A 9,941-nucleotide genomic window follows, 5' to 3' on the forward strand; every position below is an offset into this window, starting at 1 on the left:
ACCTAATTGCTGTAGATGAGTTATTATGAAAAACCTGAGCTGTGAATATAAGCGTACAAATATTCTCTTTAGTAACATGTTTATTATGTGTCTCTCTTTGGTTGTAATCATCAATCCAATAATCTCATAAATCTCTTTAAAAGCAATTCGGTCAATGTTTTCAAAGGTGTTCTATAGTTAAAAAAAATCGAATTATTGCAAAGGTTAGTTTTGTGTGTGGCTGATTTTATTTGAGACAGCATGAGACAGATTCCAGTGTATAATGTAAGAATTTATGTTGATTAGTATTTTTATTGTCTTATATGTCCACATGGGTCGTCTGGTGGTATCTACATAACTAAAAAATAACAAACTATCTAATTAGGGTTGTATGATATAATAATAATAATGATAATAATAATAATAATATACACTAGATACTATAAAATATACTTAGATACTATATTTATATATATATTTATCTACCGGTACATTTAGTGCATCTACTTACATTAATTCCTGTTATTGTCTTCACTGGCAGCATTTTACCTCTGAATCTGAAAAGCAGTGCCACTTATATGTATTAATAATCTTTTTCATAATAATATGAAACAACAAATAAGTGTAAACCAGTTTCTAAATCTGATTTAATAATCGATAAAGGAAAATAGACCCAGATATTGACTTCTCATACAAGTCCCTGTAGATTTCCTCAGCGTTAATAGTGACTTATCTATATTACCTCAAAATAGATCTTAATTAATATGTATGTGTATATTAATCTCCTGACGTTAGCCTGTTAGTCAGTTGGTATATACCGCCATCTGGTGGCCTGTTTACCTACCAGCACTTTAGTTCGACGACCTGCTTCCTCTTTTACTCATCTGCTATTAAACAGTTTTCCTTTTTATGTTTCAGTTAATTCAGTGAATCACACACAAACACGAGCTGCTCTACAGACACTTTATTGCTGTTTTTTATTGTTTCATACTCAGCGTAACGTCTAACTCTGCGTTTGGTGGGCCAGTCCTCTTCACACGCACCCTCCAAATATACATATGTTATCAAACCAAGATTTAAATAAACAAAAAGCAAAAAACAACTATAATGCAGCGATACAATATACATGATGACACTATAAAGTCTTAAGGTGAAGTCGTTCTCACTAACATGTAGGCGTGTACTGGTCCATTTACAAAATGCTCCTTTATATATATTTATATATAAGATATAAAACAAGAGTAATGCACATTGTTCAAAAGGTAAAGAAAATGCGGTGGGTTTTTTATATATTAGTCATTGTTGTCCAATAACCAGTCTTTGTGCTGCTGTAAACACTCGGTTAAGAACCAAATGTGTATGAATCCACGACTAAAAATAGTCTCAAACAAATGCCTACTTTACTCCTGTATGAGTGATGTTGGCTCAAAACTACAGTGCCCAGTAAAACTGTGAAAGTGTTTATTTCCGATTTCTTAGTCAGAATGAATCCAAGTGCCACAGACAGGTCAGGCGAATTGGGAGGTGCTGAGAGATGGAGTAAATCATTGTGGATTCAGTCCACATGAACGAATAGAATAGAATACCACTAGTGCTCTCCTTTAGGGACGCTATCATAGCTTCATACAAAGATTATTTCGGAAGTTTGTTATGAGATATTGCTTCACTGCACAGAAATCTATAAAACATAAAGCAGATCTTCTTCTGTTGACGTAAACTGCAGACAGTCTTGCTTTCTAAGGGTTCTTCATGATTTTTTTCTCTCCACAAACTCCTCAGACTGTAATTTATGCAGCCATGGCACGTATGAACTATATGTATTTTTAATGTCTACTGAAACTATACACCCTGCACGTCTAGTGAGATCGTGTTTTACAAAATGTGTGCTGCAGAGCGGTGTGTTTGTTTGACACGTATGAGTAAGCATGGACCTGATAAACACACACACACACACATACACACAGTGGTAGATCTCTATCTGACTGAACAATAGAAACTTCTGTATTACTGTAGATCTGTAACCGATGCCTCTTCTCTATACACACACACCGACTCTGATTCATCGAGAACCTTCATCGCTTCACCTCTACTTAAGACCTCTTAAACACAGGTAACCAGATCCTAAGGGTTGGCGTTGTACAAAAAAATATTATACCTGCCTTACTGAACACAGAGTACTGGAAATCTTAACAACAGAATCACCTACACTGCATCTGTCAGACGGAGGTTTGCTTGTTTCTTAAGAACGACACATTCTTCTTCTTTCGTATTCAAAGGAAACCCTAAAAACCCAGAGCAAAAGAGAAGTCCCTTTAAATCATATCTGAACAAACCCACAACTGTTTGACACACAGACGGCGGTGTCTTGTCCACTATTTGACAAGTATAACTACAGTTGCAAAGGACTGGAGTGGTGAGTGACTGTTGTCTAGAGCAATGTCCGACTAAAATGAGCCCACCGGCTTACACACGAACTAAAGAAATCTCTTAATGCGTTTGACAGATCTCAGGCAGAAGAGGGAGAAGTACAGGTTGATCGTGGATTACATCTTGTACTCCGTGAAAACAGTCCAGGTGGTGGCGCTTGTCTCTCTCTGTCTCACTTGATGTTTTAGGCTTCGTACACCCTGAGGAAGAAACAAAAAAGAGTTGATTTATTAATGTGGTTTCAAACGTTTGCCCAGTCTCTCCCCTCTCATATTAGTTTTTTTCTGCTATGATCCTCTACTGCCACTATCTTCTTGTTCCCGTGTGCCTGTGTACAAAGCAAAAATGTTCCATCACTACTGTCTCCACAGGGCCTAGGTCTGTGGCTGACGCTGACACTGACCTCTGACCTCTGACCTCCCCGTGTTAGAGAGAAGTTTCAACAAAGCAAAACAATGAAACATCACAGAAAAGCCACTGGACATGATCGACAGGTCAGAGTCCAGTGATAACAGAGGTCTGTATGTGAAACGGTAACATGTATGTGTGGATCTGTGCAACAGGTATAATGTCACGTATGAGGATTTTGGAAATGCATTTCCCAAAATGCAGAACTGTTCCTTTAACATCAAATGATTGTTTCTATCTATATAAAATAAAATAAAATAAATTTAAAACAAAATTAAATTAAAAAATAAAATAAAATAATAAATTAAAAAATAAATAAATATATATAATAATAATTAAAAAAAAAAAAAATTAAAAAAAAATAATACAAATAAATAAAATAAAATAAAATAAAATAAAATAAAATAAAATAAAATAAAATAAAATAAAATAAAATAAAATAAAATAAAATAAAGTAAAATAAAATAAAATTTTAAAAAGGAATACATTTAAGTACAAGTTGAGTAGAACATTCAATAGCCTGAATACAGTTGAGACAGAACCTGAACTATTACCTGTGCTTGTCCTTCCAGATGCGGAACCATTTGACCAGATTCTTGGTGCTCTGGAGTTTGGGATGAAGACAGTACTCCTGCCCTTTGAACCGAGCGATGTTCTCCATCGTCACGCTGAAGGAGAAGTGAAGAAACAAGAAAAAATATATCAAAGTCCAAAAGTTATTACCAAAAATAATTTTGTCCTTTTGTCCTAAACCACTCTTGTGAAGGCACAGAAGCCGGAAAACCTTTGGTGAGTGAGGCACGATGTACTGGAGAAGATTGGAGAGGCAACATGTGTGTTTTCTTTAAGTCAGAAATAATAAAATATGTAACAGAACAATTCAATCAAACTTTGAAAAAAAATAAAGAGTTAAATTGCACCTCCCTGTGACTTTATTTTAAGATTTGGGGACAAACAACCATTCAGACGGAAAACCCCCGTGGCTTCCAGAGTAAAAAGAAATCATACAAAAACATTTGACACAATCACTTGACGGCGAAATAGTCACACAATATGTTTTGGACGGCCACGTTGACTTGAATAGTTTGAGAGACGGTTGAGTTCAACTCCGAGAGCCAAGAAACTGAATGGAGTCAAAAAATGTGAGTCTGACTCATTTGAATAGCAACTGGACAGGTTGTAGGGCGGACTCAATAACATGTCCACAGTCAAACGCTCTCGCAATTCAAACGCGATTTCAAAAGATCAGCTGGAGCTGGGAGGCCGGCTCCTTGGCAGTGAGGCGGTCGTATGGAGGTGCCACTTAAAGGATGTGACATGTGAGCTCATTGAATCAGTTGGTGTGTCAGTGACCCGCTCCTGAGGGCAATGGGAGAGACGGTCCGCCGGCATGTGGCATATTCAGAGCAAAAAAAAAAGAAGAAGAGAGAAATGTGGGAAAAATCTCCCACCATGCAATGGGGCCTCTCCATCCAGTGACACACTCAAAGGCTTTCACAGAAAACATGAATGTTCAATGGGTTGACTGGAAGAGAAAAGAGCCCGTCTATCGATGAAAAATGTCGCATTCAATAGTTTTGAGAATTAGATTAAAGTGTTTTGCATCTATTTTCCTGCTCATTCACTTGTCACTTTGTTTTGGCACCACGCGCTTTGTTGTGGCAGAATTGAGCTCTGGGTTTGCGTTCGATAGCGAGAGCAGGAGAAATCGCGAATGTACGCGGGGCACGCCAATGGTTTCATATCTGCGAGGCCGTAATAAACAACTCTCTTAATGTGTATCCATGGCTGCTGAGCGAGCGGTGAAACGGTGTTAATCTGAGCTTTGGTTCCTCCTCATTATCATTCACCTGGGCGGCTGAAGTGCAGCCACTGGCTCCGAACGCTCATACTGTCAGAAGAGTGTTTGATGAGCACAAAGACAAAAGAGGAAGAACAGAAGTGATGGTGGTCGAGAGCACTTTGCTTCAGTATTCCCACTTTCTGCCACTAACGCTACTCCACTACGTTTAGCGGAGACATACTGTGGCTTCGATTTTGACAACATTTATTCGACAGCCTCATCTGCAAGTTGCTTTGTAGATTTAGACTCACAGAAACATACAAAAAAATCAATTTTTTTTTTAATATGATATGAGTTGTTTTGTAAAGATTTGTACTTCTAATGCAATGTTCTTATCGTTTACTTAAGTGAGGGATGTGAATACGTCCTCGACTGGCAAAACACATTGGTGAGAAAAAGACAGAAAAGCAAGTGATGAAGACAAAGAGCACCAATACGAAACCCAATGAGTGATTAGAATTAAAAGGAGGTGAAAAATTATATCAAAGAGGAAGATTAAGATGAAGTGGAAATAAGACTGACAGAGGTGAAGGGGGATAAAACAGGGACATTTCGTGGCGCTCAGCTCGTGTGTTTGCGGTTCGGGGTGGTCGCCCAGAATGCCAAACTGAACGGCGTAAGCCAAACGGCCACAACAGAGGCCAGAGGGAAGGGGGGGGGGGGGGGGGGGCGACTCTCTCTCTCTCTCTCTCTCTCTCTCTCTTGTTTCTCCTCTACTTCACTTTCTTTCTGTTGCTTTCTGGAGCTCGCTGAGGCTCGTTTTTCACTGGTGGCCCCCATCTCATGCTAATGGAGCAGCCTTGACTAACAGCTATGCCACATACGTCACGGACATGTGGGTCCAAAAAGACCAAAGGAAATTTACTTCTCAGAGTCTTTATCTCTCCCCCCTCCACTCATTGTTTATGTATTGTTACTCTTCTGTTCAATTCCCTTTTCTTACTTTTTTGAGATAACGGTTTTTAAAAATTGCATCTGTAACTTTACTATGGCTCCATCTCATTTGCTGTTTTGTTTTTGATTGTCAGTTCAAAAGTTGATTATTTCCTGATCAATTGATTTGTCCTTCAGTAATATAATATAAATTCATAGAGCCTAAGGAAATGTTTCATCTGACCAATAGTCCAAAATCCCAGCATGTTTAATTTACATTGGCATAAAAACAGATTTAAAAAAAGTAAATTGTTACATTAAAGTAAATGGACCCGACAATCAATTAACAAAATTGTTGTAGATTTTATTCTGACTCAATTAGATTAATCAATTCACAGGTTAGCAGTTTATCTGTTAAATTTCAAACACTTTTCTATTACAGTTTATCAAATGCAACTTTTATAATGTTATTTTTACTATATATGTAAAATAACTCAACCTTATAATACGGTTTGAGAATGAGACATTTTGAGAAAAGCAGAATAAACACTTTAAGATATTAAGAAATTTCTCTGTTCTGTAAAAACTTGTCAAGGTGATTAATTAATAATTTTAAAGAATATTCACCTTAATTCAACAACTAAAATTTAACGTCTTGCATGGTTAGGACTTTGTTTTGTCCATACCAGAGACGTTGACTATGTAAACACATTTATTCATGTCACATCCACACAATCTGTTTTCCTACTCGGCTGCTGCTGTTCCCCAGATTGCCTTCTCCGTGTCACGTTGTGATTGACCAGCAGGTGGCGGCAGAGTTTGAGCCTCGAATGTAAAACCCGACTCTGGGGATGCAGACATAACATTCCCATCTGTTTTCCCTTCCTGTGGTGGCCTTGACACCAAACTTCAAACTAAATTCCACGCAGAGATCGCGTCTCTCGTTCATAGCTATTACATAAAACATGCAGTAGATATGTTATGCATAATAAGCAAGTTTATTTATTCAGGATTGGAGTGCGTGTGTGTGTGTGTGTGTGTGTGTGTGTGTGTGTGTGTCTAAGAGAGCCACAGGTTACTTCAGGTCAGGTGTGGATCTGTTTACTGGAAGAGGCCAAGTTTCATCAGAGATGTTCAGGCTGCAGTCCACGATGGCTCAATTTGAACATAAAGGCTGTGTGCGTGTGTGTGTGTGTGTGTGTGTGTGTGTGTGTGTGTGTGTGTGTGCTCGGGCTGTGATATTATGGGTCACAGGTCAGATTGCAGAGAGACAGAGTGGGAGGATCATAAACCATAAACCAAACTTAAACCTGTACGTAAGGCTTCATACTGGAAGCCTTACGTACTTTTCTGACGACCCCCCTCAGAAAAACAGGAAGTAAACGTACAGCGATGGAGTTACAACCGTATATCTGCAGGTACAGATACATCAGCGCGCACACACACACATGGGGAGAGGGGGGGGGAGAGAAGCGGAGGACAAGAAGAGGAAGAAGAAAAGCAGGAATGTCGGCATTGATGAAAACATGGGGAGGAAAATGTCGAGATCGAGCAAGTAAGAAGAATACAAAGGAGGCGGAGGGAGGTACGAGAGAGAATAAAGTCCCACTCACAATATCATCTTCTCTTGGCAGAACGGGTGTTTGGGTTTGATCTCCAGCTTCTGTACATCCTTGTAACGGATCTTTGGTCCTTTTCTGGTGCACCTGCACTTGTAAGCTGTGGAGAAATCAACACACACGGTCAAGATCATATATCGTCTGTATTTTTCTCTGAACCGCGACGTGAACGGGAAATCTTGTCGTCAAGACTTTTGTTGCCAATTCTACAGCGATATGATGAAAATGCACCATCTGGACGCTGAATTGGGTGACAGGTTATCACGGCTAGCGTCGTAATTGCTTCCAGCCGACTGATAGAAAAGTTAATTCTCTGTGATTTGACAGCAAATTGGCTCTCAATCATCATCAAATCCCCTGTTTATCTTTAAATTTGCACGCTGATGAGGAGGATTACCAGTTACGAAAGCTTCACATGTCTAACAAACAAACAAACAGCGATTGTACGACACAGTTAAAAGTTTTAAACAAAGTCGCATGTGAACATGTTTAAAAATGTGAGAAAACAAATAAATGGAACACAAGTTGGTACCCTGCAAAAGAGACTGAGATATATATTTGTCCAAATTTATCTTAAGTATAAGTATTGGCTTCTTCTAGAGCTACTGCACATCTGCAAAATGAACTGGTTTGATTTGACGTTTATTTTAAGACATTATTTTATTATAGCTACAGAGAGGGAAGAAGGCAGGGGGATAAACAAAGGTTACATGCGGCGCCACTTCTTGATTATTTACACATTTTAAATCAATGTCTTCTCCAGGTTCAGTTTCACAGCGGTTCTTTATCTGGTTCTGCTGAATAATGGCAGAGGAGATGAGTTTTGGCCGGGTGGGTTGTTTATCTGTCGTGGGAGGGGGTGGTGACCATGGATCGTCCCAAGGTTTCCTTCATCCATCACCTGTTCTCTGTCCCGACCGCCCGCCTCTAAATCTGTCACAAGCCCTGACGTGGTGGCAGCACTCGGCACAGACACACAGGACGACGAGGACCAATAGAACCACGGAGTCACCGAGGTTAGTACAGTCATATACTATGAAGACTGTGGAATCTGCTCCAACATTTCACACTGGTAGAAGATGGGATCTACTTTCTAAATTCAAGTGGTCGTCTACTTCTATTTTCTGCCTCATGTGATGGTGCTGGTCAATAACTTCATAAACCAATGGGTGAAGGAATATATGGAGAAAAATACAACCTCACAACCAATCTTATGAGTAGATGAGTATCAGGTTTCCCTTGTTATGCCCCAAAACATGATGGCATGCCAAAGATATTTCCCAGGGAGCTGACTACTAATACTAATAGTAATGATGCTCCTCTTTTATCGAAAAACTTGACAGATGCAGAAACAACAGTCTTCCACTGCAGATCTTTTTCTTCCTTCAAATGTTTTCCTCATTAAGTCAATAATTTACAATAGAAAGAAAAAATGGCGTTTGGCAAAACCCATCCATTTCCACCAGTCCCTCATCTCCTCCCACACATGGCTCCCCGAATATTGGCTTTCAATTATTTCAGCTACATATGGTCACATTCACTTGTCTTGACAACCACACAGATTCGAGGATGTGGAGTGTTCACAAGCAAACGAACGCCTCAGATGTTCACACCATCACACTGTCATCTTGTTGTTGGGGATCTGGACACGGTGAGGTTGTGAACAACGCGTTTTGGGATCAGATTAAGAGGGACAAGAGTGTGGACATGGGGTTGCAAAGTGATGATGTTAATAATCAACACGCAGGCAAACGCATCAATGAATCACTGACGCCAAGTTGGTGTTTTCCCAAACTGCGCAACTTTACGCACGATTCAAACACACACATCACACCAACAGAGGCGTTCAAAAACATGGACATCTCCACCTAATGATCGTTTCTTCTGCAGAAAGCTTTAGTGCAATAAAAAAAACATCCAGACAACCCCCCCCCCCCCAAATAAATAGAAAGTGCTGTAGTTTACCTTCTGCGCTCAGGACGTACACGGCCACCATCAACAACAGTAGCACCGCGGTGCACCGATGCATGTCTTCAGAGGTAAAAAACTAACAGAAATGGACTTTTCTCTCTTCCCCTCAACCAGGCTCCTCGAAATCCGAGACGCTCTCTACTTGCAGACGCACAAAAATATCAACATAAAAAGAGGCACTTCAAGTGCAAATTAATATCCACTCGGGGGGCAGACGTGGAGGAGGTTCTCTGCCTTTTTGGAGTCGCGGAGCGCAGATTGTGCAACTCCAGTCTGTGCGTCCTGTGCGCTCGGATGAATCTCCAATCACCCGTGTAGCTCTCTCTCCTCTCTCTCCTTCTCTCTCTCTCTCTCTCTCTCTCCTTCTCTCTCTCCTTCTCGCTGTGGACAGGCAGGCAGCAGCAGCAGCTCTTTTAAAAGCAGCCCGCTGTCCCCCCTCTCATTAATATGCACGGCCAGACAGCGAATCAAACACTAGTGTCCTGCGAGGGAAGAGTGGAGAACGTGCAAAGGGAGGGGAGGGGAGAAAAAGAAAAAAGAAAACGCAAACTATACGCATATCATCCACTGGAATAAGGGTGGGTGGGTGGACTGTGTTGGTACTTTATTTCAATTTTTTTGACTGAATCATAACTGACATAAAACTAATTATAATTAAAAAACTAAATTTAATGTAATGTTTTTAATGTTACAACAACGGCATTTTATTTAGACGACATTATACAGATGAGCAGATGAAAAGGTTTCGGTTGGCAGATTCCTAAACAGAGAAGCAGAGACAAAGTTATATGATGTTTCCATAGACTGTGTCTAAAAATGGA

General features: G+C 39.8%; 1 protein-coding gene across 1 annotated transcript; it reads right to left on the reverse strand.

Annotated features, from left to right (window-relative positions):
* Positions 1–928: 928 nt before the first annotated feature.
* cxcl14 (chemokine (C-X-C motif) ligand 14) lies at positions 929–9,516 on the reverse strand. Its single transcript, XM_035650871.2, has 4 exons — positions 9,115–9,516; positions 7,144–7,249; positions 3,369–3,482; positions 929–2,606 (listed from the first exon to the last, which is right to left on the reverse strand). The coding sequence occupies exons 1-4, from the start codon at positions 9,176–9,178 to the stop codon at positions 2,591–2,593; spliced, it is 300 nt and encodes a 99-aa protein (XP_035506764.1). The 5' UTR covers positions 9,179–9,516; the 3' UTR covers positions 929–2,590.
* Positions 9,517–9,941: the final 425 nt, after the last annotated feature.

The sequence above is a fragment of the Scophthalmus maximus genome, chromosome 9 (assembly GCF_022379125.1).
Source record: "Scophthalmus maximus strain ysfricsl-2021 chromosome 9, ASM2237912v1, whole genome shotgun sequence".
NCBI classification, from domain to species: domain Eukaryota; kingdom Metazoa; phylum Chordata; class Actinopteri; order Pleuronectiformes; family Scophthalmidae; genus Scophthalmus; species Scophthalmus maximus.

What these genes read in the sequence shown, in the direction of transcription:
- cxcl14 (XM_035650871.2), bottom strand. Translation starts at nt 9,178, where the DNA reads ATGCATCGGTGCACCGCGGTGCTACTGTTGTTGATGGTGGCCGTGTAC. An exon ending in GTACGTCCTGAGCGCAGAAG is followed by an intron (nt 7,250 to 9,114) that starts GTAAACTACAGC and finishes ATTTCTCCACAG; the next exon opens with CTTACAAGTGCAGGTGCACC. An exon ending in TGCCAAGAGAAGATGATATT is followed by an intron (nt 3,483 to 7,143) that starts GTGAGTGGGACT and finishes CTTCTCCTTCAG; the next exon opens with CGTGACGATGGAGAACATCG.